The 26999-nt window shown below is 47.8% G+C and overlaps 3 protein-coding genes and 1 non-coding gene across 13 annotated transcripts in view; 3 read left to right on the top strand and 1 right to left on the bottom strand.

Annotated features, from left to right (window-relative positions):
* Window positions 1-18301, top strand: part of LOC131813467 (ral guanine nucleotide dissociation stimulator-like) — a 161632-nt gene extending 143331 nt beyond the window's left edge. For 3 of the 9 annotated variants that reach the window (XM_059143730.1, XM_059143731.1, XM_059143732.1), the window contains exons 2-10: window positions 3799-3873; window positions 8993-9129; window positions 10184-12685; window positions 13101-13158; window positions 13557-13664; window positions 15269-15462; window positions 16049-16108; window positions 17029-17222; window positions 17468-18301. In XM_059143730.1, coding sequence (XP_058999713.1) covers window positions 12609-12685; window positions 13101-13158; window positions 13557-13664; window positions 15269-15462; window positions 16049-16108; window positions 17029-17222; window positions 17468-18291 — 1515 coding nt within the window. In that variant the 5' untranslated portion in view covers window positions 3799-3873; window positions 8993-9129; window positions 10184-12608 and the 3' untranslated portion in view covers window positions 18292-18301. The remainder of the gene's footprint in view (window positions 1-3798; window positions 3874-8992; window positions 9130-10183; window positions 12686-13100; window positions 13159-13556; window positions 13665-15268; window positions 15463-16048; window positions 16109-17028; window positions 17223-17467) is intronic. The other 6 variants (XM_059143737.1, XM_059143733.1, XM_059143736.1 and 3 more) reach the window with 6 other exon arrangements.
* The window catches only part of LOC131813650 (ligand of Numb protein X 2-like), a 156498-nt gene that overhangs the window by 98984 nt on the left and 30515 nt on the right, over window positions 1-26999 (top strand). The gene's annotated exons all lie outside the window — the stretch shown is intronic.
* Window positions 8990-9153, bottom strand: LOC131814236 (U1 spliceosomal RNA). Its single transcript, XR_009347224.1, has one exon. It is a non-coding gene; the product is annotated as a U1 spliceosomal RNA (small nuclear RNA).
* The window catches only part of LOC131813469 (ral guanine nucleotide dissociation stimulator-like), a 145596-nt gene continuing 138148 nt past the window's right edge, over window positions 19552-26999 (top strand). Inside the window, exon 1 of one of the 2 annotated variants that reach the window (XM_059143754.1) lies at window positions 19552-20219. The gene's annotated coding sequence lies outside the window, so the exon portion shown is untranslated. Of the gene's footprint in view, window positions 20527-26999 lie in introns of both variants that reach the window. The other variant, XM_059143755.1, reaches the window with a different exon arrangement.

Raw genomic sequence — 26999 nt, 5'->3', positions numbered from 1 at the left:
CCCCTCCCCTCTAAAACCCTTGGTTTGTTTCTCAGATCCCATAGTCTCTCCTAGTTCATCTTCCCTCTGATTTCCCCCTTTTCATTTTTCCCTTCCTTCTCCTAATGTCCTCCATGCTATTCCTTATGTGCCACAAATAAGTGAAACCGTATGATAATTGTCTTTCTCTGTTTGACTTATTTCACTGAGCATAATTTCCTCCAGTTTCATCCACACTGATGTAAATCAGTAATATTCCACTGCATATTTTTATTTATTTGTTTGTTTGTTTGTTTTTCCAAGAGAGGGCAAGAGCAAGAGAGAGGACAAGTGGGGAGGGAGGGACAGAGGGAGAAACGGTGTTAGGACTTATTAATCTGCGTGCGTTAGTCCTAACGCATTACTAACTTCTGGTTATTAGGACTTTTTTTCTCCCTCTGAGAATATTGGAGGCTCCGGATCTCCTCATTATATTGATGTAAGTCACTAACTTAGGTCTGTGAGGACATAAAGACAAAGCAGACATAGACCCTCCCTTTGAGGGGTTACAGAGTAAAACTTGTTCTCAACTTTGGTCACATATTGAAATCTCCTGGGGAGCTTTAACAAAAGCTGGAGCCAGTTTCCCTCGCAGAGATTCTGACTTCATTAGTCTAGGATATGGCGTTGGCATCGAGATTTGAATGTCCCTATTGATTCTAGCGAGCATCCAAGGCTGAGAACCATTGCAATAAGGAAAGACAAAGCCTTCTGAAGCCCACAAGCTTCAGCATAATAAGAATTTTGAGCCTCTAGGGGTGATTATACTACTATAGGACTTTTGCAGAAGTATAATAAAGTTTAAGGTTACTGTTCTCTTTTATACACATATGTATCCATGTTTGCCGATGTGTGTCAGCATGTGTACGCACGTGGATTACATGAGTATCGCATTTTTCTTAGGGCAGATCCAGTGACATAGCAGTAATCCAAGTCACATCTCACTCACTTCCCCGCCACCTTATTTTCTTCCAGCTTAAACAACAGAAGTCTTCCCACTTTGGTAGCCGTAGTCTGGGATCAAGGGGATGGCTGGATCGGTTCCTTCCGAGGGCTGTGGGGGACAATCTCCTTGTTTCTCTCCTGGCTTCAGTGACCTCAGCTTTTCCTGGCTTCTAGAAGGCTTGTTCTGTGTCTTCCCTGGTCCTCCCTCTGTGCCTGCCTCTGTGTGCAGGTGCCCTCCTTTTCATTTCCTCTTCGTCTTTTTTACTGATGTACAGTTGACACAGAGTGATATGTTAGTTCAACATAGGGATTCAATGGACATTACACCATGCTCACCATAGGCAGAGGTCCCATCTGTCCCCATACAACACTATGACAGTATGGTTGACTCCATTCCCTATGTTGTACCTTTCGTGCTCGTGACTTACTCCCACCGTAACTAGATGCCTGTATCTCCCGCTCCCCTTCAATGATTTTGCCCTCCCTCCCACCCCCACACCGCCACCGTGGAGACAACCACCAGTTTATTCTCTATATTTATGGGTCTCTTCCTGCTTTTTTAGTTTGTTCACTTGTTTTGCTCTTTAGATGCCATACATAAATAAAATCGTATGGTATTTCTCGTTCTCTGTCTGACTTATTTCACTTAGCATAATGCCCTCTCGGTCCGTCACTGTTGTTGTAAATGGCAAGATTTCATTTTTTAAATGGCTGATATATACCACTTAATGTATGACTTCTTCTTTATCCGTTCATCTATCAGTGGACATTTAGGTTGCTCCCACATTGTGGCTATTGTAAATAATGCTGTCATAAGCATAGGGGGACGTACATGTTTTTGAACTAGTATTTTTGTCTTTTGGGGGTAAATACCCTGTAGTGCAATTACTGGACCATGTGGTATTTTTATTTTTATTTTTTAGAGAACCATGACTCCCTTTTAGTTCCTGCCCCCACACTGGCTCCCAATCTCTTACTAGTGTCAGTTACTCCTGAGCAAATCCCCAGGCTCCCTTTCTATGCATTTTAAGCACATTTTCGTATCCATGACCGATATACCTACAACAGAGTTCAGATTATCTAATTTCGTTTCTTAAAAATTTTAATAATTTGTTGTAGCCACACTTAAAAAAACCTTTATTTACTGTTTGTTTGTTTGTTGTGAGCAGGGTGAGGGGCAGAGGGGGAGGTAGAGAGAGAATCCCAAGCCTACTCCCCACAGAGCCTGAGACCAATCCCAAGACCCTGTGATCAGGACCTGAGCAGAAATCAAGAGGGGGTTGCTTAGCCAACTGAGTCACCCACACACCCCTAGAGCCGCACTTTTGACTGGCTCTTCAGTGCTATTTGCTGTTTGGTTCAGATAGTCTCTGCTTGACTTACTCTGTCTCCTACATGAACTGTCTCTTACATGGACTGTTTCTGGTTACCCTCCTTTGGACGTATTTGAAAACTCTTAGAGCAGTAACAAAACAACACAAGTGGTTAAACAAGCAAAATTAAAACTATGATTCAGAATCTCATTAAGATCTAGTGAAGAATTTAGCTTTGAATGCCCATGAAAACCAGAAACCTCTGTTTTTAACACGAGAACCACTTCTGACTCTATTAAAAAGTCAGGCCTTAGTGCAAAAAAAATTTGGAGAAATGTCCTGGAAAATGAGTATGGTTTCTATTGGAAACTATAAAAACAACAACAACAACAACAACAAAACCAAACAAAACAAAAATCCCCACACATAAGCATGAGCATTTTTGAGTGGGAGGAAAGGAAAGACAAACAATTCATTAGACGGAAGGGAGAAGGAACAGGAAGGGGTGTGGCAGCGAGCAGAGGACACCGCAACACCCTTCAGATTCCCTTCCTTATTTTATCTGGAGACAAGGGTGGTCTCGCCTATATAAATCACTTGGGGTGACTAAGCTGAAAGTGGGGTGGGAGGCACCACCGGGTCTGTCCACCGTCACTGGTGGGATGAGCAAGTGATGCTTAGGGGGGAATCGAATCAGGGGATGCAATTTCATGCCATCGCGCTGTTCTCTTGTAAAGCGCTACTTGCTTCTGGAACACCCACCTGGCTGGGGGTGAAACGATCAGGTAGATTGTCCAGGACCGGCTGCAATTGTGTAAACTTTCCATCAGACACTTGTTCCATCTGAAATAATGTTGCTCCTCGTACCCTGGCTTGCACTCTACCAGCTGCCTCGAGCTCCGCGTGGGAGGGACTGGTTCAGAACCCGAGGAGGTGAAATGCTGAAGTTACCCTGGAGGTGACAGCAAGCACAACAGATGCTGGGATTGGAGAGGTTCTGAGAGAAAGTCTCGGGCTCAAGGCTGCTACTTTGCCTGAGGCTAGTTAGTGAGCGTGTAATACTATAGTTAATCAGGCTTATTGTACTGGATGTTCTGGGATTTTTTTTTTTTTTAAGAATTTTTTTTCCTAAGAAACAGATCAAAGGAAAGAAAACCACCAGCTTTCCTAGTCAGGTAGCTTGATTTCCCCGGTACTTTTTCTCTTCCATGAGATAACTGTATCACAACATTTGCGGGAGGCGGTGGGGGGCGGTTTCTGGGAATACACCCACCATACATCATAGGATACTCTATGGAGCGGGAGTTCCTAAAGCCTCTGCCTGCCGTCCGCTCCCACCTGTCCAGGGCTGTATTCACACAGGCAGAGGGCTTTCGAGGAATTCAACCAGGAAAATATGGGTCATTATCATTAAAGAGGTTGTTCCCAAACCTCATTTAGGCAATTTTTAACTTTGAACTTTTTCTAAACACTTACCAGGGGTGCTCCTAGAAAATAAAATTGTTTTCTTGCTCCCTTCTAGGAAACCAGCCTGGCAGCAGTGGCAAAGTCGGGGCAGGGGGGAAGAGGGAGAAGTCAAAAGGCAAAACGTGCACAGGTAACCTGTAAATTATCTGCCTCTGAAATATCCTGCCTTGTTTTATCCCATGTCATCTGTTTAACTCTCATGCCGCCCCTGCCAGATGATGCTAAGCTCTGGGGTTGGAGTGACAGCAAGCCGGTTATGAGGTCCCTGTTTTGGCAGCTGGAACCTGACTGGTGAGGGCTTAGTGGTGTTCCAGAAAGGCCAGTCCTATTACCAAGGCCCTTTATCTTAGCATTCACGTTCAAGGTGTCAAGAGCGTCATCCAGATTTGTGATTTCATTAACATCCGGGGTTTGACCATGACTCATTGTTGAGCGCATGGCAGTGGGCATCTGGCGAGTTGGAATTGAACGTGACTTATTGTTGAGGGCACGGCAGTGGGCATCTGGCTAGTTTCATAGCAGCCAAGTGAGCTTCCCTCGTCAATTAGGACTGTCTTGAAACCGGCCAGTCTTGACGGGGGCAATTAATTCCTGGTCCAGAAGCAGCCCAGCATCCACACAGCTGGCTAACAGTCTGGTACTTGCTGAATGAACCATGTACTTTCCGAACATCACCTAGCAAGTGCAGGGTTGTCTTCCTGGGAGTCCCCCAGCATTCAGAGATACGAAGAGAGCACATACAATGAGAAGGTCCTGGTGTAGGCAACAGGAAATCTCCAGGGAGAGGATACTTTACCCTGGTCAGTAAGCTAGTGTCCCAGTCGGAGGGCGGAGTGGAATGTGAGGAGGGGCAGTGAAGAGATAGGAGGATCCCAGTCTCAGGAGCGGGGGAGTCTGATCTCTGTCCACTGTACCCTCCCTGAGGACAGATACCAGGTGTATTGTGCTCACAGCTAGATTCTCAACACTTAGCCCATTGTAAGTGCTCATGAAATGCTTGTTGAGTGAATGAAGAGCTTAGAGAAGGACAAGGAAGCATCTGCGCCGGCATGATCAATGGGGAAAACAGCCAATATTCTCACAGAAGAAATGCTATGATACAGTGCAGCCCAACATTTCCACAAATCTCCCTTCTAGGAGAAGAGAAAAGAAAATTCTTGCCCCGGGGGATCTGGAGTAAAGTCTTGGGACAATAAAGCACACTTAGCAATATACACTGATAGTCTGGTTTATGACATAAAGCCATCACCTGTTTGTCCTGAGGTCCTTCGCATGGACACCTCTTGACCTAGCTCCTGGACTGCCCCCATGGGAGAGACCTTTGGATAACCCTTACCTTCTGGGAGTCCGTTAAGTATCTGTAGAGGCTTCGAGGTCTATTCCTGAGGGATTGTGGCCCCGAGAGCCAGAGCTGTCTCCCCACCCTCCATGTTCTTCTTTCCTGCTGAAGATCTTGGGATTACCTCTTCTCTCCAGAGATGTTGACCTCCTGCCTCAGAGGCATGGCCCCTACCTGGGGCAGCAACAAGAGGGATATCCCAACTCAGCACAGTGAGTCCAACAAGGGTACCAGGGATGCCCAACGACGCTAGAAGAGGTCGTTCAAGGGATGCAATCTGTGGAAATTAAGACAGCATCGGGAGGCATTTCTTAAGATGTGGACTTTCAAAATAGACTAACGGCAGTGTGAATTCTTCTTGGAAGCACTATAAAATGAGAATAGCCCCTCCTCTGCTTGGACCACATAAGCATGTGCTTATCTGTAAATGGAGGGTGAACCAAATGCTCTTGTCAGCCTTCTGAGAGTCCATGATTCTACAGCTCCGTGTTTATATGACACCTTTCAATATGTTATTGTGGCCCAGTTTCAAACAAGTCGTCGTATATTCTTATTTTATAGCTGAGGAATATAGGCCACAGCATGTTGGACCATTTACCAAAAGTAAAGCTGAAAGCTAGCCTTTGTCAGCTTTCTGTTATCCTCTGAGGAGATTCCAAAATCGGCAATGTTCTGGTTTCGGGCTTATAATTAGCTTCCAGAAAATGATGACAGATCATCCTGCTACATTAAAGCCCATCTTTTTCCCCTAAAACCTGATTCAAAGTCCCTACACCAGCAGCGATGACCCAGTTTATTTTTCTTATGTATGGAGTTCTGAGGCGTGAGAAGAACAGGCTGTAGTTAACAGGTGTCTAGAGCTCCTGCCCCTTGCTCTTTTCTAAAGAACACAGTTGCCTGTGGTGGGTGGGGGAGATGTCCCACCTGGCTGGAGCCTCAGCTCTTAGAGGTCACTAAACCTCAGCTTGCACCCCTGAATTCTGAGGGAGTTCAGAATTCACTATGGGTAGTTACTGGCTGCAAGTGTCTTAGGAGACCTGACAGGTCAGTACAGGAGCTTCCAGTGATTTCTCTCTTTATCTTGGGTACACTCCCTCGTTTCAAAATATTTAAGGCCATCTGAATGGCCCTGGATTTTCTGAGGGAACCCTTGGATTTGGAGTTATCTCATGCCCCAAAGTAGTCAAGACCATTCACTATTCACTGTAATCCCAATTCTGGCAATCCCTCCTTACAACACACACACACACATAAACACACACACACACACACCACCACCACCACAACCACCAACTCCACATTCTCAAATTTTTTAGATCTTTTCAGAACCGGTGCAAGGCCTTGACTTCTGGCAAGCACCGGGTTCTCTCCAATGTTTCAAGTGCCACTCTTTAGCAAAAATCAATAGAGGTGTCATCATTGTTGGTGTCTTGGCTAGAGGAAGGGAGGGTCCATTTTGAAGATGTAGTTTGATCAATATAGTGATTATTTAAGAAGTTATGTATCTTTAAAATACTGTGATTTGTATTTTCAGTAGCCATTTTCCTATTGTATTTATTTAATATCGTATCAGGTAATATCATATCATATAAATAAACACAGAGGAAAAGAGCACAACCTGGTTTAAATCCTGATTCTGCCATTTACAAGTCAGCTAACTTTAGATAAGTAACCTAACTTCCCTGGAGCCTCATTCTCCTCATCTGTAAAATTAGAAATAATTATATCCATCTTAAAGGGTGATAGTGAAGGTAAGAGCTAGCAAGTATAAAGCACCTAGATTTTTGGCTAGCCTGTGATGGGTGCCTACGACATGGCAGTGTGGGTATGGGCAGTCAGGTTGTTGCATGAGTGTCCTTTCGTGGCTACACCTCTCCCAATGGGTTAAGCTGCACCCACTGTCAATTTTCAGTTGCACTGGGGCCCCCAAGTTCCTCAGGAACCAGCAGTCCTCTGAATATCTGGCACCCAAGCTTGCTCTGCTTGGCACTGGAGTCCTTGAGAAAGGCTGCTGTCCATGTTCCCTCCCAGGGCATTGGAATCCAACCTCTATGAAGGAACCCAACCCTATGGTCAAGTCCATTCTTAGCCCCCTGTCCAGCAGGCCTTCCTCTGAAGGCTGCAGAGAGAACAGGGACCCACGTAATCTTGCTCCCTCTTCTGCCTCTGATTCCAAAGCACCTCAACTAGGTGTGACTGGGTTTGTTGATCTTCGCCCGTGAATAGTTGTAGCATTATTACTACTAGTTGAAGTATCTAATTACTTCTGAGGCTATGTGAACTAGAATTGCATCTCCTCATTTGGAATAGATATATGCCTTTAACAGTGACACGTAAAGTGAATTTTGGAGTGTCACATCTTATTTTTCCATTGATTTGCATCATTAAATAGAAATGTGTTTCTTTGGGAAAAACTGGATTTTAATAAAATTCCATGAAGAAATATAGGAACCACACATATTACAAAAGTATTTCTATAAAATCCTAATAATGATACTGAAAATCACTTACACAATACAAACAAAAACCTCTGAGTGTATTTTCATGTTTAACACAATTGCCTAATATTCTACGAAAGGAAAAACAATGATCATTGCAAAGAACATTCTGGAACAGAAAGTCAATTTTATAAATTCATTTCTCATCCACATAGCTGCATCAGGTGCTATTTTTTCTCTCTGTTGCTCAGATCTTAGAACTCTGAGAAGGCAATCTGTGACATAATTGCCTTTGATTTTCTTAAAACATTGGGCTTGATTAAATCTGAAAGGTGAAACAAAACTATAGATGTGACCAAGAGCATCCTATCAGTCAAGATAGACTAGGTTTTGTGGTGACAACAAACAGTTCCAACAAAAGTTTCTTTCTTTCTTTCTTTCTTTTTAATATTTTATTTATTTGTCAGAGAGAGAGAAAGAAAACACAAGTAGGGGGAATAGCAGGCAGAGGGAGAAGCAGGCTCCCCACTGAGCAAGGAGCCCAGTGCAGAACTCAATCCCAGGACCCTGGAATCATGACGTGAGCCGAAGGCAGTGGCTTAACTGACTCAGCCAGCCAAGTGTCCCCAAAAGTTTATTTCTTGGTCTTACTACATGTCCATTGCAAAATGACAGGGAATTCTGTTCATTAAAGCCACTGTGGAACACAGGCTGGAAAGCTTCATTTACCTTCCATGTTCCCTGTCACTAAAGAGGGAAAATGAGATCTCTAAAGGCTCGCACTAACAATTAAATGCTCAGCCATAAGAAACATAAAATTTCTACTCGTCACTCATTGCTAGAACTAGTTCCATGGCCCGATCCGTCCAAACAAAGTCAGATATACAGTCCATATCCTGTGTATAGATAGAGAGAAAGTATTTGAGGAATAGTGTTAATGTACAAGGAGGTATTTGCTGATGCATATTCAGCAAGGAAAGAGGCTGTGTGGAAGCAAATTGCTAGAACCCATCCCGAAGAAGGTCAGCAAACCAAGTTAAGAAAGTCTCCAGGAGATGTATGTTAAACCAGTTCTCTAATTTGTGAGGGGCATGGAAATTTTTTCCTAACAAACAGACACTGAGAAAAATCTTGTTAGATTTTCTTTTTTTTTTTAATGTGTTGTATGGGGCACCTGGGCAGCTCTGTTGATTAAGCACCAACTCTTGGTTTTGGCTAAGGTCATGATTGGGTGGTGAGATTAAGCTTTATGTAGGGTTCCCTGCTTAGCATGGGGTCTGTTTAGGTGTCTGTTCCTCTCCCTCTGCCTCTGCCCCTCCTCCAACTCATGCACGTGCACATCCTCTCTGTCCTAAAATTAAGAAAAGAAAATCTTTTGAAAAATGTGTTTTTTTTCCATTTTTGAGATTTTGTACATCTGCATTTTCATGTAAAATTGGCAATTTTATTTTATTTTATTTTATTTTTTTCAGGGAAAAGCGCGAACGCAGTCCCCCACTACCACAAATTATGCAGTCGAGTTTCCCACATTTGGGGAAATCGCAGGGGTCAGCACATCCGGAGTGCAATGGATAAGCCTTGCCCTGGGAAAACCACCTTCATGATCATGGTATCTCCCCTGTAAAATTGGCAATTTTAAATGTTGGGAAGTAGTTAACATAAAGTATGTTGAAGGCACAGAAAGGGGTCTATGCACTGAGACCCAGCACCTCATTGGTAAACTCTGGCCTGCACAGAGTGATGAAGAGCAGAGTAACAAGTCTCATTACACACCAGCTAAGGTTGGATAACAAAAATGTTTAGTGCAGCCAGTCAGTTTGGTCCCAAAGAGCAGTATGGGACTGGAGGAAAGGAAGGAGATCACCCTAACCAACCTGGAGGTTTTGTTCTGTGGGTCTGGCAGGCAGTCAAGAGATGGGAAAGAAATCTGTGTATGAAAAGAAGGACATTCATGAACCTGCTGTTGGCAAGCTGACATAGCCTGGACATGCACTCTTTTCTCTTCCAAGGACAAGTTTATAGAAAGAACAAATAATAGATAAACTAACAGAGATGCCAGAATGGGACAAGGGAGGCCCCTAGGGTACAAAATTTAAGGAGGCACTCGCTCAGGGTCATGAAGGTTCATGGATGAGGCCTGCGCAAACCTAGGCGTGAGTGTCTCCTGACATCGTGTGCTCTGGGGGCATCAATTGCCTCACCTTCGTGCTGGTTCACGAGTTTACACTACATCAGAAACAACTGTTTATTCTTTTCCCAGATGATACGGCTATGTTTTGGGAATAGCAAATCTTAGTGAAAAATAGTAATGAGAAAGCAGTAAAAAAAAAACAATCTGGACACTAATGGCCCATTTTGTGATGACAAATTGGCAACCATTTGCTCCAATGAATCAATTTTTATTTGCATTTATACATTTTCGATTACACTTCGATTACACTTCCAAACTCTGTGATAGGATTTCACTTTCTTGGTTTATATATTTATTCATTCAAAGGTATTTATTGAGTTCCTACCTCATGTGTCATTGTGCTAGGCAATTGATTATATATTGGTGAATAAAACAGAAAAGGTGATTGCCCTTTTGGAGTTGATAAGTGAGACAGAAAGAGACACTTAATATGTACATAAGAAAATTAATAAGTACTTTTCACTGTGGCAAGGACAATAACAGAAACAAACACGATGCAGGAATGTCGACTATTACTGGTTCATGTTCGAGAACACAGTCAAGGATCACCTCCAAGACCTTTGGCGATGCAGCGTGGTTGAGGAGGATTCCTGCCAGAAGTCCTAAGACATTTGAGAAAGTAAATTATATAACACCCTTTCTTTAAATATTAAAACTAAAATTGAAATAATTCATGCATGCTTTAAATAATAGGAAGACATTTTGTCAAGTATGTATTATAAAAACAAAGCACATTTGGTCATACCACAGAGATACTACTAATAAAGTTCGTTCTTTCTTTCTTTCTTTCTTTCTTTCTTTCTTTCTTTCTTTCTAGTTTTGTCTCATGCCACACTTTAGTAAAATTCATATTACTCCTTGACTACTCTCTCGCTGCTCTTGGCTTTCTTCTTTCTCTTCCTTCTCCTACTCTTTTTAAAAATTCATGCATATTTAGGATTGATCTAATTTTAATTTCTTCTGACTTAAGGCTACTCTTGGAGGGGAGCCTGGGTGGCTCAGTTGTTGAGTTTCAGCTCAGGTCTTGATCTTTTGAGTCCTGGGATCCTGCCCTGAGTTGGACTCTGTGCTCAGCAGGGGGTCTGCTTGAAGATTCTCTGCCGCTGGGGCGCCTGGGTGGCTCAGTGGGTTAGGCCGCTGCCTTCGGCTCGGGTCATGATCTCAGGGTCCTGGGATCGAGTCCCGCGTCGGGCTCTCTGCTCAGCGGGGAGCCTGCTTCCTCCGCTCTCTCTCTCTGCCTGCCTCTCTGCCTGCTTGTGATCTCTCTCTGTCAAATAAATAAATAAAATCTTAAAAAGATAAAGAAATAAAAAAGATTCTCTGCCTCTGCCCAACCACACCCCCCCACACATTCTCTTTCAAATAAGAATTCTTTAAAAGGAGATGAAAGTAAGAAAAACCTGAAAAAAATAAACAAAAGCCTACAAAATAAAAATACAAAGAATGCTACCTAGTGATTTCCCTGAGCTCTGCAGCTTTGCAGCCCTCTCTGATCAGTGAACTTGAGAGGGGTGAGCTGTTCGTGATGGCCTTCTAGGGGAGGGGCTCTTGCCCTGATCCTCAGGGGGACTTCCCCTGGTGCAACTGCAGCTGGCCCAAGCAGCAGAGACGGGCCCTGGGTTCCAGCAAGTGCCGCTGTTTTACTCCCTGAAGGCTTGCAGCACCAATGGCTGAGGTGACTGTCACCGCACCCTGCTCCCTACCCCGGAGCTGAAAATTCACACCCAGCTCTTCAGTGAGCCCGCACAGAAAAAAACGTTCCACCGGTCTTATCTCCTCGGATTCTGTCAGAACTCTGCGTTCACCCTGCCAGGGACGAGGCATTTTTATCGTAGGCACGTGACTGAGTTCCAATTCCAATTGTTTTGTTTTGTTTTATTTTTAAAGATTTTATTTATTTGAGTGAGGGAGTGCATGAGAGCGGAGAAGGTCAGATGGAGAAGCAGACTCCCCATGGAGCTGAAGCCCTATGTGGGATTCGATCCCAGGAATCCGGGATCATGACCTGAGCTGAAGGCAGTTGCTTAACCAGCAGAGCCACCCAGGAGGTGGGAACCACCCACTCCAGGTTCTATGGATTCCAGTGACACAGACCAACACCAGACCTGCGAGGTGTCAGAGGTCTCACCAAGCTCCTGCTTCTTCTGGACCTCTCCCAGGAAAGTGATCACCCAACTATGCTGTGATTCGGAGTACAGGGCTTTACAGAGTAGAAAGCCAGGACATAGCTTCATGGTTTTCAGCCATTTTCCCTAACTGATGTCTGGGAACTCTGAAGCATTCGGGCCCCACCTGGTCTTCTGGGGACCACCGGGATCCTGAGATCATGCTGTCACCCCTGGGATATCACCCCACTTCACCCCTTGAACACTTTTAAGCCAGGATTGTCCCAGACAGGGGTAGACACCTAAGTGTTTCAATCATGCACCTGGCTGTCGATGGAAACTTTGCAGTAGGCTCCTTCAGGTAGGTGCCTCCCCTTGGATGTATCCATAGCCCTATCATCCGCATAACTTGTTCCCACCCAAGGGCCAAGGGCCAAGGGCCAAGGGCCAAGGGCCAAGGTCAGTCCCTTACTAAGGGATTTCATTGAAAATTCGAAGCCTAAGTTCTTGAGAAGCTACTACCCAGCCCTTTGTAGGTGGGGCTGTCGTCTTCTGGGACTCCAGAATATGAGCACTGATGAACACATGTGTGCACACAGGAGCGAGTGTGCTTGTGCACACAAACACACACACCCCAGGAGGGACTGTGGGGTGGGATCTGATTAGTAGCAGATTCCAAGAAGTTGATAGGAGGGAGGAAATTGGGTGGGAGGTATTTCCTACCTGTGACAGCACTCCTCTAACATCATAGCTATTATCCAACCTATGCCTGTGGACATCTGATAGAAAGACATGCTGGAATCATCCGTATTTTGCAGAGAAGGGACCATCCCTGTCAGGCACAACGGCTTATCTAAGGTCCAAACCAGGTAAGTATAGAGACTTGTGTCTGAAACCAGGTGTGTTTGCAAGCTGGGGACCTAGCTTCTCCCAGACCTTCCCTGGGGGCCTGTTCCGAGGGGTGTGTTGGGGTCACTGTGTACAGATGAGATGTGTCCTTGCATGCAGAAGGGAGATGAGGAGATGGCAGACAGGAGCACTGTTCGTGTAGGGGTCCAACCAGGAGTGGGCCCCGGTAGGGGATCACAGGCAGTGATGTCACTGCCTGGATCACAAAGGCCCACAACTTGTAACCCCTGCAACCAGGACCCACACTCTAGTCCGGTATCAGGGCTATTTGGACAGAAACGTCTGACACAGAAAGATGTTTTCGTCCTGTCTACGTACATCCCGGGGCTCTGGGTACCAGAACCCCCAGGAAAATGGCTTGTTCCCATGCTGCAGAAGTTGGCTGAAACCACCCCCGCGATGCCTCAGGATGTTTCGAGGGAGACGCCATAAGGTACTTACTACTGAGGAGACTAGGCGATGCCCACCCCTCTGAACCGTCCTAGGGAAGCCCCATCCCTTCCTCTGGACTTTGAGGGGAGGAGGGATATGTAGGGGTTCCCGCCCATGGGCTGGAGGAGGGTGAGCACAGTGGATACCCTGGTGATCCCTTCTTGTTCACACCAATGTCATGGTGGGCTGGGTGCACCGGGGATTCCTGAGGTGCCTCTTAGCTGTGCCAGAGCACATCCAAGGCCCTGAAGCTGGGCCACGTTTCTCTCCTTGGGGGAGGGCTCTGCCACCTGGGCTGTGGTGTGTCTGGAATGGAGCGCCCTGGGTCTAAAGACTAGCAAACGCCTCCAGACAGGGCTCTAAGGTCTCCTGCCTGGCTGCCGGGCACTGTCTTGACAGAACGCTCCAGAGGACATGGTGCAGGAGCTGAATGTTGACATCCGCTGCTCTCCTTCCCCAAAAGACAAGAAGCCGCACAGGGACAACAGAGTCTGGCGCTGGCTCAGGGTGAGTGCAGGTGCTGGGGAGACCCAACCCCTGGGGCGCCCATGCCGCACCAAGGGCCCCACTTCCGAGAAGCCAGCCTGGCCTCCTAGAGTCCTGTACTCCCATGAATCTGCACCCCATCTCTTCCCCAAACTGGCCCTCATGGTCCTGCCCAAGCCTTGGACAGAAGCACTGCCATTGTCCACATACTTATAGGAGTATCATTAAAGAGACTTTAGACCAGGTCTCATCCCGTTGATCTAGACTCCTTTTGCCCTGGCCTAGGCATTTTCCTAACTCATGCTCCCAGGTGTCTCCATTGGCCCAACAGTCCTTCCTCAGGTTATACAAATCTTGCAAATGATCATTTGCAAGAGTGAGTTGGGAGATTCTGATCCAAAGGGACATGGGGCCCATGGTACTCTGTCTCTTGCTCTGTGCTTTTGTTTTGATGGAACACATCTTTGGGGCCCCTAGGGTGAGGAAGAGGGGCCTCACTGCCCTGCACGGCAGTCCAGAAGGCCAGTCATTTATCACCGGCATCTAGCCCTTTACAGGGGCAGGACTGGATATAATCCCCTTCTGTGGCTAATGAACAGTGCTGCATCCTACAGCCTCCGTGCCCTCCTATCCTAAGCCCTCTCACCTAAAACGTCTGTGTTCTCATCTCAAGAATGAGATATGTTGGGTGCCGGGGTGGCTCAGGGGGTTCAGCCTCTGCCTGCAGCTCAGGTCATGGTCTCACGATCCTGGGATCGAGGCCCACGTTGTGGGGGGGGGGGGTCTCTGTTCAGCGGGGAGTCTGCTTCCCCCTCTCTGTCTGGCTGCCTCTCTGCCTACTTGTGACCTCTCTCTCTCTGTCAAAAAAATAAATAAAAAATCTTTCAAAAAAATAAAAACAATGGGGCTATGTCATCAGAAATCACAGGATCCATGCCACTCATGCAGGGACGTGCTACCAATACTCCGCTCACAAAAGGACCTGAGATACTAGCAAGTTCAGACATCATTTTCTTCAATTCTTTGTATGGATACCAAGAACATTTTCTCTTTACCTTTAAGGTTTCTTTCTTTCTCTCTTTCTTTCTTTGAATTTTATTTCTTTATTTGACAGACAGAGATCACAAGTAGGCAGAGAGGCAGGCTGAGACAGAGAGGGGAAGTAGGCTCCCCACCGAGTAGAGAGCCCGATGCGGGGCTCGATCCCAGGACCCTGAGATCATGACCTAAGCCAAAGGCAGAGGCTTTAACCCATTGAGCCACCCAGACACCCCTTCTTTAAAGGGTTCTTAATTGATTGGTTGATTGATGGATTGAGAGGGAGGCAGGGGGAGAGTGGGGAGAAGCAGAGGGAGAGACAGAATCCTCAAGCAGACACTGCCCTATGGACACAGCCCTACGAGGAACGCAGCCTCAGGACAGGGAGAGCATGACCTGAAGCAAAACCAAGAGTCTTAGGCTGAACCCAATGAGACACTGAGTCACCCGATTCTTTTTCGGACTCTGGGCTCTCTTGTCCCACCTCTTGTAGAAGTTCCTGAGATCTGGGGGCTCATTCTGCCCTCCAAGCCCCAACCCTCCTGGTGGCCACAGCACTGACTCATGTCTCCTCTGATTCACCTCAGGGGGAAAATGGCTCAACCAGGAAGAGGAATAAGACCTTGATACTATGGAACACTCGTGCCAGTTCATTGGAGGCCATAATAGATTACCTGGTGGCTGCCGTCATAAAAGAAGATCTAAACTATGTTCACATGTTTCTCGAAATACATCGCACCCTTGCTACCACCCAGGAGGTGCTGGGCCTCCTCTTTGCAAGGTGAGCACCCTCCCCTGCCCCTAACTGCTCCGTGGGATTTGGCCAATGCCTGGTTGTGAGACTTGGCAGGACCCCAAGCTTCCCCAAGCTTCCCTTGCTCCTAACTGGGGCAGAGGTATTATAGGGATTCAGTGGGGTCTTGTAGGGAAAGAACACTTGGTAGCCTGCGCCAGTGGAGAAGTCTGTTGTTGGGCCTGTGGGCATGCTCTTTGAACATTCCCGTGCCCCTCATGATGAAACCTCTGCCTCATTCCTGACTCTCACTGTGATCTTGAGCTGGGCTCCTTTGCCACTGAAAGGGAGATCTGAGATTCCTTCTGGGGACTGTGTGTGGGTGAATCCAGAGCAGGCAACCCTGAGGGTGAGCAGGGGCCAGGGCAACTCAGATGTCGGTGATGGGCTGGTTGGGGCCCTTTCATTCAGCAAGCATTCAGGAAGCCCCAGTAGGTGGAGGCGATTGTCTCGGAGCTGAATGGGATCCCTGCACAGAACAGAGAGCACCCCAGGGCTGCAGGCTAGTCGAGGGTCAGGCGGTGAGAGCCAACATCCACAGACATCTCATGTGATGCCCCCTGGCCTCCTCTAGATTCGGATGTGTTTACTCCACGTATGACGAGGTCGGCGGACCCCAGGACCAGCGCAACATGTGAGTAAGCTTTGGCTGCTCCAGGAGGGCCTTCCCTCTCCAGCAGGGCAGTAAGGGTACTGTGAGTTCGAGGGGCTACTGGACCTTCACGCACACCTCTGTGATTCCTGCTTTACGGTAAAGGTCTGAGAGCTTCTACTGGAAACTGGGAAGGTGCCCTGGGGAGCTGGGGTAGGTGTGTGAGCAGAGGGGCATGGAGGACAGCTTCAACCCCTGAGTGGGTCATGCTCCATCCCTGCCCCCTCCCAGCCCTCTCTCTGCCCCAATTCTGGGACCCAGAATGCAGAATTTAGGAAGCATCGCACAGCAGTCTGTTGGCACCTGCACTCGGTGCTCAGAGGGGGCTCAGGGAGAGTGGTGACCCAGTAGAGCCCAGGGAGCAGCAGGCATCCCACACCCTGTGGGAGGTGAGTGTCAGTGGAAACAGACCCACTCTCATGGCACCTAGTGACTGGGCAGAGGAGGTAACGGTGGAGGTATGGGGAGGGTCCTGGGAAGGCTTGGCTAGAGACAGAGTCCCTTTGTTCCCTCCTCGGTTGGATCTTCACGGAGCAGAGGCGAGTGCAGTGAGGGTAATTAAGAGGCCAGACACCACCCCTCCCTGGACACATGCAGTTGAATTCAAATGGCTCATGGGCAAGGAGACAGACTGAGGAGTGTGTCCAGCTCCCCTAAAAAGTCCAGAAAGGCTCCCCCCATTGACCAAGGACTCCCACTCCCAGAGGCTTTTGGCCAGCCTGCCGTGTGGGAGCAGGCCTGTCTCAGGCAGGACTGCCAGGTCGCAGGTGGACAAGGAGTCCGACTGGTCTCGGACAGGAGCTGGAATCCCAGGGGCCCAGGTTCCCACAGGGGTTCCCTGGGATATTGGTTTGGATGCATACCCTGTCCTCTGACTTCTCTGCCTCCATGTCTGTCCCCAGGGCCGTCTATGCCATCCTGGATATGTGGGTGGAAAGGTATCCAGGGGATTTTGTGCAGCCTCCAGAGTATCCCAACTTGCATGCTCTACTGGCCTACCTGCAGGTCAATGCGCCTGGCTCGGACCTGCTGCGCCGTGCCCAGCTTCTGCTGCCAGAAAGGCAGCGCGCTGAGACCACAGAGCCAGAGGCTGGGGGTGAGGAGGACTGGGGGTAACTGATGTGGGCCTGAGGAGGAGGCAGGGTGGGCCACCCTGAGGAAGCCTCCATAGATTGTAGTTGGGCCGAGAGGAGTGGGTTATCTCAGATCCCTGTCCCCATGGGCTTCTGTTGGGGACACCTTCCAGGGGCTGGGTCTTGAACACAGGCCACGCTGAGTGGTAGGGAAAGGGAAAGGCGAGAGGGAAGTCAACCAAGCTGATGATGCTTTCTCTTCTTGGAGCTACATCACCGGCCCCGGAGCCAGATCAGGATGTGTCTCGGGAAGTGGTTCCAGCAGCCACTCTGGCACCCGCTGCACCTCTGGGGCCTGAGCTGGTCCCCGCCATCCCTGCTGCGGCTGCTCACTATGGGATAGGAAGACCAGGGCAGATGGTCGTCAGGGCCCTCGTTCACTTCTCTGCCACGGAAGAGCCACCAGGCCTTTTGACTTTCCTGGATGACCAGCAGGGTCCTGCCCCCGAGCTGCCGCCACCTGCCTCCGTGGAGCAAGCAGGCTCAGCCCCCGAGCTGCCGCCCCCTGCGTCCGTGGAGCAAGCAGGCTCGGTCCCCGAGCTGCCGCCCCCTGCCTCCGTGGAGCAAGCAGGCTCGGCCCCCGAGCTGCTGCCCCCTGCCTCCGTGGAGCAAGCAGGCCTGGTCCCCGAGCTGCCGCCGCCTGCCTCCGTGGAGCAAGCAGGCTCGGTCCCGGAGCTGCCGCCACCTGCCTCCGTGGAGCAAGCAGTCTCGGTCCCCGAGCTGCCGCCACCTTCCTCCGTGGAGCAAGCAGGCTCTGTCCCCGAGCTGCCGCCACCTGCCTCCGTGGAGCAAGCAGTCTCGGTCCCCGAGCTGCCGCCACCTTCCTCCGTGGAGCAAACAGGCTCGGCCCACGAGCTGCCGCCCCCTGCCTCCGTGGAGCAAGCATGCTTCGCTCCCGAGGAGCACCTTGTGCTTGCTACAACCAGAAAGCGTGTCTTTCCCATCCCCCTTATTGCTTTTTTTGTATTTCTTCTCTTTTGTGTGTATGTATATAATTACATACTAGATTTAATTAAAGACAGTAGAACTTGAGTTTACATAACATTTTACTTGCATTCTTTGCAGTGGGATATGGAGGTCTCATTAGGTCCATTCAGGGTGTTGCACAACCATGTCATTCTACGACGTTTCTGTCACAGAGACACCCACGCTCCTCATCGCTCACTGCTCTGTCCCTCGCCCAGTCCCTGCAACCGCTGCTCTGCTCTCTGTCTCGGCCACTTCACCTCCACTTGGATTTTCCTCTGCCTGGAATCCTACAGTATGGCCTTCTGTGTGTGTCTGCAGAACATAAGTGTGATTCCCCTCTTTTCAAACTTTGTTATACAAATAACATTTTATTACATAGGAATGTTCCTGAAAGAACAGAGATCACGGGAAGCCCCCACATGAACTATTTTCATTCTGAGCTAGGTTTCCCATTTAGAAGCATGCCTTGAAAAGCAGAATCCCCGAGAGAAATGTCTGGGTCCATGAGACACCTTTACATCCTTTCAATTTCCCGGGTAGTCTGCGTTTCAACTATTCTGATGGGCATCTTATCAAATATTAAAATCATATCTTAAATATTCTCCTTTCTTGCTAACAAGTTAGGTCATCAAGAGGTCTTTAGGTTTTATACAGACTATATCTATTTAGTCAATAATAATTTAAACATGAAAAAAAAAAGGCACGTTCCTTCTACCAAGGAATAATCCCCATCACACACGGCGTCCTTCTCTGCCTTTCCCTCTAAGTGTAGCGTGTGTGTGTGTGGGGGGGGTGTGCGCACATGTTTGTGACAGAGTGGGACAGGGAAAGTTCAGGGGCTCTGTTCTTGTTCTACCTAACGTCCCCTCAGTGGACTGACACTGTCGCTCTGTCCCCTTGGGCATTCTCAGTGACAGCATTCAGGAACCCCCTCTGTTGAGCAACTAATTCATATCCAGTTATTTGACTCTCATAATGTAAGTGATAAGCATGTCTGTGTCATAAATGTCTGTTTCTTTAGGAATGATTCCTGTAAACAGTAAACACTGGAACACGCTTTACCCACATTTTTAGGGGACTGGCTGCTGGCTCCTCTATGCTGTCTTCATTAGGGAGAAGCATTGCTTTGGAAAGAAGGAATCCGGGATTCTATAGATGAGACCTGAAATCATGAGGAGGACAAGCCAGCAGTGATGACGTCGGGGCCCTGGGAGTGACCATAGAGCATTGGGGAGGCTGCCCACAGCGCCCTCATAGGTCCTCTCCCAGATGCTCCCCTGGCCCGTGTCCTGGAACCCACCTCACCCATGCCCTGTCCGGTGACACGCTCCCGCCACTCCAGCCCCCCGGGCTCAATCACCCAGACTCTCCCTGGAGCAACCAGAGCCTGCTCCAGGCCAGCAGAGGGGCACAGGCCAGGCCACTCCTCTCGGCTTGCTCCCTGTCCTTCCTGGCTGAACCCCATCCTCTCAGGGACGAACCTCCAAGGACAGTGCCGGTCAGCGGGTGACAGACAAGTGTTCATGCAGATGGAGTTTTTGTGGCAAGAGCAGAGCCACTTGAACTGTATGAGCAAGAGAGGCCTTTACAATGCACATCGGCTGCTCATGGAAACTGCAGGATGAACAGAGCCTCAACCAGGGGCATGGGCACTGGACAGAGCTCATCCACACCCTCAGGATCCTCTGGCTGTGACCCCCTGACCCTGCCAAGCCCAACCTTGCTGAGATCTCTCTCCTCCCACAAAGTCGGGAAGGGGAGTCCCCTTGATCTGATGCTCTAATTGAGGTCGTCGTCAGTAACTCCTGTCTGTGCAGTTACTGGGCCACTGGTGGGCTGTTATTCTGCCTGCCAGCCTCAGTCTCCTCATCTGTGAAATGGTCCTAACACCTGCCCTACCATCTCATAGGATGACTATGAAGATCATACTGACCAACTGTGAGGTGTCGGAGGTCTCGCCAAGGCTTCTGCTTCTTCTAGACCACTCCCAGGTAAGTGATCACCCAACTATGCTGTGATTCGGAGTACAGGGCTTTACAGAGTAGAAAGCTGGGATGTAGCTTCATGGTTTTCAGCCATTTTCCCTAACTGATGTCTGGGAACTCTGAAGCATTCAGGGCCCACCTGGTCTTCTGCGGACCACCAGGATACTGAGATCATGCTGTCACACCTGGGATATCACCCCACTTCACCCCTTGAACACTTTTAAGTCAGGAATGTCCCAGACAGGGGTAAACACCTAAATGTTTCAATCAAGCACCTGTCTGTCGATGGAAACTTTCCAGGAGGCTCCTTCAGGTAGGTGCCTCCCCTCGGATGTATCCATAGCCCTATCATCCGCATAACTTGTTCCCACCCAAGGGCCAAGGGCCAAGGGCCAAGGGCCAAGGGCCAAGGGCCAAGGCCAGTCCCTTACTAAGGGATTTCATTGAAAATTCGAAGCCTAAGTTCTTGAGAAGCTATTACCCAGCCCTTTGTAGGTGGGGCTGTCGTCTTCTGGGACTCCAGAATATGAGCACCGATGAAGACATGTGTGCACTCAGGAGCGAGTGTGCTTGTGCACACAAACACACACACACCCCAGGAGGGACTGTGGGGTGGGATCTGATTAGTAGCAGATTCCAAGAAGTTGATAGGAGGGAGGAAATTGGGAGGTATTTCCTACCTGTGACAGCACTCCTCTAACATCAGAGCTATTATTCAGCCTATGCCTGTGGACATCTGATAGAAAGACATGCTGGATTCATCCATATTTTGCAGAGAAGACCATCCCTGTCAGGCACAATGGCTTATCTAAGGTCCAAACCAGGTAAGCATAGAGACTTGTGTCTGAAACCAGGTGTGTTTGCAAGCTGGGGCACTGGCTGCTCCCAGACCTTCCCTGGGGGCCTGTTCCGAGGGGTGTGTTGGGGTCACTGTGTACAGATGAGATGTGTCCTTGCATGCAGAAGGGGGAAGAGGAGATGGCAGACCGGAGCACTGTTCGTGTACGGGTCCAACCAGGAGTGGGCCCCGGTAGGGGATCACAGGCAGTGATGTCACTGCCTGGATCACAAAGGCCCACAACTTGTAACCCCTGCAACCAGGACACACAAATGAACTATTTTCATTCTGAGCTAGGTTTCCCATTTTGAAGCATGCCTTGAAAAGCAGAAACCATGAGAGAAATGTCTGGGTCCATGAGACACCTTTACATGCTTTCATTTTTCTGGATAGTCTACGTTTCAACTATTCTAATGGGCATGTTATCAAATATTAAAATTATATCTTCAATATTCTCATTTCTTGCTAACAAGTTAGGTCATAAAAGAGTTCTTTAGGCTTTATCCAGACTATGTTTATTTAGTAAATAATGATTTAAAGATGAAAAAAGGAAGGCATGTTCCTTCTACCAATGAACAATCCCCTATAATACACGGCATCCTACTTCTCCGCCTTACCCTCAGTGTAGTGTGTGTGTGTGTGTGTGTGTGTGTGTGTGTGCGTGTGCACATGTGCGCACATGTATGTGACAGAGTGGGCCGGGGAAGGTTCCGGGGCTGTGCTCTTGTTCTTCCTTATGTCCCCTCAGTGGACAGACACTGTCGCTCTGTCCCCTTGGGCATTCTCAGTGACAGCATTCAGGAAACCCCTCTGTTGAACAACTAATTCATTTCCAGTTATTTGACTCTCAAAGTGTAAGCGATAAGCACGTCTGTGCCATAAATGTCTGTTTCTTTAGGAATGATTCCTGTAAACAGTAAACACTGGAACACGCTTTACCCACATTTTTAGGGGACTGGCTGCTGGCTCCTCTATGCTGTCTTCATTAGGGAGAAGCATTGCTTTGGAAAGAAGGAATCCGGGATTCTATAGATGAGACCTGAAATCATGAGGAGGACAAGCCAGCAGTGATGACGTCGGGGCCCTGGGAGTGACCATAGAGCATTGGGGAGGCTGCCCACAGCCCCTCATAGGTCCTCTCCCAGATGCTCCCCTGCCCCGTGTCCTGGAACCCACCTCACCCATGCCCTGTCCGGTGACACGCTCCCGCCACTCCAGCCCCCCGGGCTCAATCACCCAGACTCTCCCTGGAGCAACCAGAGCCTGCTCCAGGCCAGCAGAGGGGCACAGGCCAGGCCACTCCTCTCGGCTTGCTCCCTGTCCTTCCTGGCTGAACCCCATCCTCTCAGGGACGAACCTCCAAGGACAGTGCCGGTCAGCGGGTGACAGACAAGTGTTCATGCAGATGGAGTTTTAGTGGCAACAGCAAGAGCCACATGAACTGTGTGAGCAAGGGAGGCCCTTGCAATGCACATCGGCTGCTCATGGAAGCTGCAGGATGGACAGAGCCTCAACCAGGGCCTTTGGCACTGGACAGAGCTCATCCACACCCTCAGGATCTTCTGGCTGTGACCCCCTGACCCTGCCAACCCCAACCTTGGTATCCCTCAAGTTGAGCTTGTGTGAGAGACGGGGCCGGGCTTCCTGCTGACACCCCTCCTCTCCCACAGAGTCGGGTAAGGGGGAGTCCCCTTGATCTGACGCTCTAATAGAGGTCGTCGTCAGTAACTCCGGTCTTGCCCGCCAGAAGATGGAGCTAACCAGGCACACAAGATAGGTCCTCAGAGAGAGGGCATTTGGGGCTCTCCCTGCAGGAAGAGAGAGAAACACCAGCGAGTGGGACTCCGTGAGAAAGGGGAGCTCTGAGCACTAGGGGAGGGCGGCCGTGGGCTGTGCGCTGCCTTACTGGTCAGGGGCTCAGGCTTCGTGTTGGCTTGCAGGGAGTGCCCAGGCTTCATCCCACCAGCAGGTCCATCAAAAACCAAACTGACCTCCATCAAACATTTTCAACTCCAGCCACGAAAAGGCTCTGGGGCCCTGGCAGTCAGGGAGGCCTAAGGCGCGATGTACCAATGGTTCCACAGTGGGGGAAAAGTGGGACAGGCGTGATGGAACTGGGGGGCAGCTCATTTCCCTGCTTTGGGGAGAAAGAGCCCCATCACAAGGCACCCCAATATTTGTTCTAAAAACAGGTGGCAGCACAGCGGGCTCCAGCTTGCCAGTCTCCACACGGAGGACTGTCCATGTCCAGGACACTAGCTCTGGGGGACGTCCTGCCCCAGGGCTGGCCTGGGTCTGATGGGTGAGCACCAGTGTAGTGGGATCCCATACTGGCGGGCAGGAAGGCTTTCTGGAAGGACGACTGGGTCAGGGGAGTCTGGATTGGCAGGCTGAAGGGACACAGTAGGGCAGAGGCCCAGAGCCCAGGACGGCAACGTGCTCCCAGGGGGCTACTCTGAGCAGGTCAAGCTGAGGATTACTGAGTATCTTTTGAGAGCATGAATCATGACAGTCAATCCCCCTAACAGCCCATGAGGAAGGGCAAAATGCTGTCTCTGTTGGACTCCGAAGGAAACCAAGGCATTTCCTTTCTTTTCTCTTTCATTCATTTCTTGGGAGATGAGTGAAAATTTTATCAGGAAACAGATCATTATTAGATCTATTCTTGGAAACTTTTGTTTTAGATTTAGGCTCCAATTTTTTAGTATGAAAAATTTCAAACCTGTAGGGAATTTCAGAGAGCAGTACAATGAACACCCATCTATCTTTCTTGTAGAGTCAGCAGTTATTAACATTTGGTCGCATTTTGACTGTTGATCTATCTTTCTATAAATTTTGTTGTTGTTGGATCTTTTGAAACTTTAATAGGATTTTTATAAAAAAGTTAGGACACTATATAAAACTTTAAAGTCAATAGATCCCCAGGAATAAATGCAAGACAGAGGTCAACTGATCATATATAGGCTTTAAATCATAATATCTTTCTTGGTTATTTCAGAGGATCAGACCATATATATTGCGGATCCACTTAAATAGACTTAAGATTCCAGCTTCTTTTCTATGTTAGAACTTCTCAAATGATGCTTCTCAGAGTTATCCTGATCTGAGAATACCACGGAAACAAACTTCTTTAGCCATTTTAATGCAAGTTGAAATTAATTTTTTTTTTTACAATGCTATTGCCTTTTGGATTATTCAGTTTGCTTCTGACATTAGCAACATCACCATACAGCCAGTAACTCTGCAAAAGATGGTTTTCTTAGCATGATTCACATAATATAAAACAACAAAGGGAAGGAATGTGGTTTGTTGCATAATTTAGAATCTGAATCCTTTGCTTCCTCCTTGGAAAGTGGTAATTCCCATAGAATGGATATACGGATTCAGGTCCCCCAATGTCAAAGAGGAATATGGGAAACATCCTTTGGAATAGAATGTGTTATTGTAAATAAGGACAGTTAAGCCAAATGACTGTGCTGCATGGTTTTGCCTGGATGCATAGACTTTAGGCTTAAATAGGCATGAAATTTACATGGACATTTTACATCAAGCTTTCCATTTAATAACCACATTGCTGGCTTATAGAAACTGCTTTCTTTGGAGTTCTAGTTCTGTAGAATAAAGGAGGTAAACTGTTTTCTTTTTGCTAAAATGACAAGCATAAGAATTTATATGAGAAAAGGTCTTTGAGGTCCAGTCTTACACTCGGTGTATCTGGAGCCATGTTATAGACTGTAATACTGCTGTTCATTAAGTAGTCTGCTTTCCATCCCTGCAGCGCTCCTCTCCGTGGCAGCTCAGGGGTTACTTCTGCACAAGTTAAACCACTCTGCCAGATGGAAGACAAAAATGCCATACAAAAACTTTTATGAAGTTAAAGGAATACTTTATCAATTTGAATGGCTCCCCCCAAACTCAAACTTTTATCTAACTCAAATTTCTCACTTTCTTTTATAAACTTATATTTTATTTCTTTAGCTTTTTAAAAGTAGACTTCACACCCAACATGGGCTTGAATTCACAACCCTGAGAATCAAGAGCTGCATGCTTTACCAACCAATCCATCCAGGTGCCCTTGATAAACTTATTTTTAAAACTGTTTAAGATTTACAGAATGATTGAGAACTTAATTCCGATATGGCCCACATCAGTTTCCCTTATTATGAATATATATTACTCCCTACTACATTTTTACATGCACTTTCCTTCCAGCTAACCTTACATGTTTTATTAATCAACATATAAACTGTATGTGCCAAGCATTTTTTTACAATATTTTATTTATTTATTTAATTGACAGAGAGATCCTGAGAGAGAGCACCAGCAGGCGGAGCTGCAGGCAGAAGGAGAGTGAGAAGTAGGCTCCCCGCTGAGCAAGGAGGCTGGTGCTGGGCTCCATCCCAGAACCCTGGGATCGTGACCTGAGTGGAAGGCAGACACTTAACTGAGCCACCCAGGTACTCCTAGGCCAAGCCTTTTGAACTTACTAATTTTATGTTGATAGTCTTCAAAACTTGTGGAAAGAATACACAATGGAATTAAAAGATGTTGGGAGCCACATTCTATCTTCCTCCAAAAATCATCTGGATCTTTTTTTTCCAGTCAAAATACCCTACATTTTTTCCTCATAGTCCTCTTATTAACCATCTTATAAGTTATCACTGATAATAGCATTTTCTAGATCACTGAAGCTCTAAACCCTCGATATTTCATTTTTTCCTCCACCTGTTCAGTCACTATGAAATTTTTCTTTAAATTACACTTCAAATGCATCACTTTTTAATTATTCTTATGGTGATATCCATAATATCTAAAATGCTATTTAGGTTTTTTAATTAAACACACACAGAGGTAATGTGTAAGTGCTCAGGCTGCAATAACAAAATACTACAGTCTGGGTGGGAACCGAAATTTCTCAGAGATTTGGAGGCTGAGAAGTTCAAGATCAAGGTGCCCAACAGCTCTCCTCTTACCTAAGAAGGCTGCCTTTTAGCTGTATCCTCAAGAAATGGAGAAAAAGAGGTCTCTAATGTTTCTTCTTATGAGGGAATCAATTCCATCATGAGGGCCCCACCCTCGTGACCTCATCTAAACCTAAGACCTTCCACAGGCCCTATTTTCAAACACCATCCCATTGGAGGTGAAGGCTTTAACACATGAATTTTAGAGGGACAGGATTCAGTCCACAGGAGGCAGCAATGCCCAACCTCAACACTAGAGAAAGTGCTGCATTAAGAGGAATTGTGAGGCCCGAGCTTAGATTTGTCTTATGGAGGACGAATGCTAGCCTAAAGGCCACTGGTGTTTCATCAAGGCAGTGCAGGGGTGAAAATTGTGTTTTAGGAGAGCAAATCTGGTGGTTGCTTATGGGATAAATTTTACTGGAAGAAATCACAAGTAGGAAAACCATTTGCGGAAGTAATGTAACAATCTCTGAATAAAGACCCACATTATGATGACAGCACCTTAAATGCACCAGACATGAAGCTTCTCCTGATGCTTCTACAAGAGGGGATCTCTTCCTTAAATCTACATTTTTCTTGTGTTTAGGGGTTGCTCTTGGAACTCTTAAATTCCGCACTATATTTAGTTTGTTTCTGTACTTAGCCCTTCCACCTGGCAGTTCCTCTGGTAGGTAGCAAAGAGGCGTCAGAGCAATGCAAAACCCAAAGCCCGAAGGCAGCCATCGCCCCGATGGGCCTGGAGACCCAGACTCCTACCCAGCAGGATATGCTGCAAAAACTTCGTGGACTTGACCACATCGCTTGACGTCCAGGGGGTTTGCTCAGCGCCACCAACGGGATCGGCCACCCCCCACCAAAGGACGCTCTCTGAGCTTCCTGGCTGGCAACTCGCAATGACTGCGCTTATCGGGCTCCAAAAGCTGTGGAGGGGATGAATGAATTGCTCTCGGTTCATTTCCGAACTGTCAGGGAAAGACAAGCTAC

Source organism: Mustela lutreola, chromosome 13 (genome assembly GCF_030435805.1).
Source record: "Mustela lutreola isolate mMusLut2 chromosome 13, mMusLut2.pri, whole genome shotgun sequence".
NCBI lineage: Eukaryota > Metazoa > Chordata > Mammalia > Carnivora > Mustelidae > Mustela > Mustela lutreola.
The sequence above is the reverse complement of the archived record's forward strand: the minus strand, read 5'-3'. Positions and strand labels throughout refer to the sequence as shown.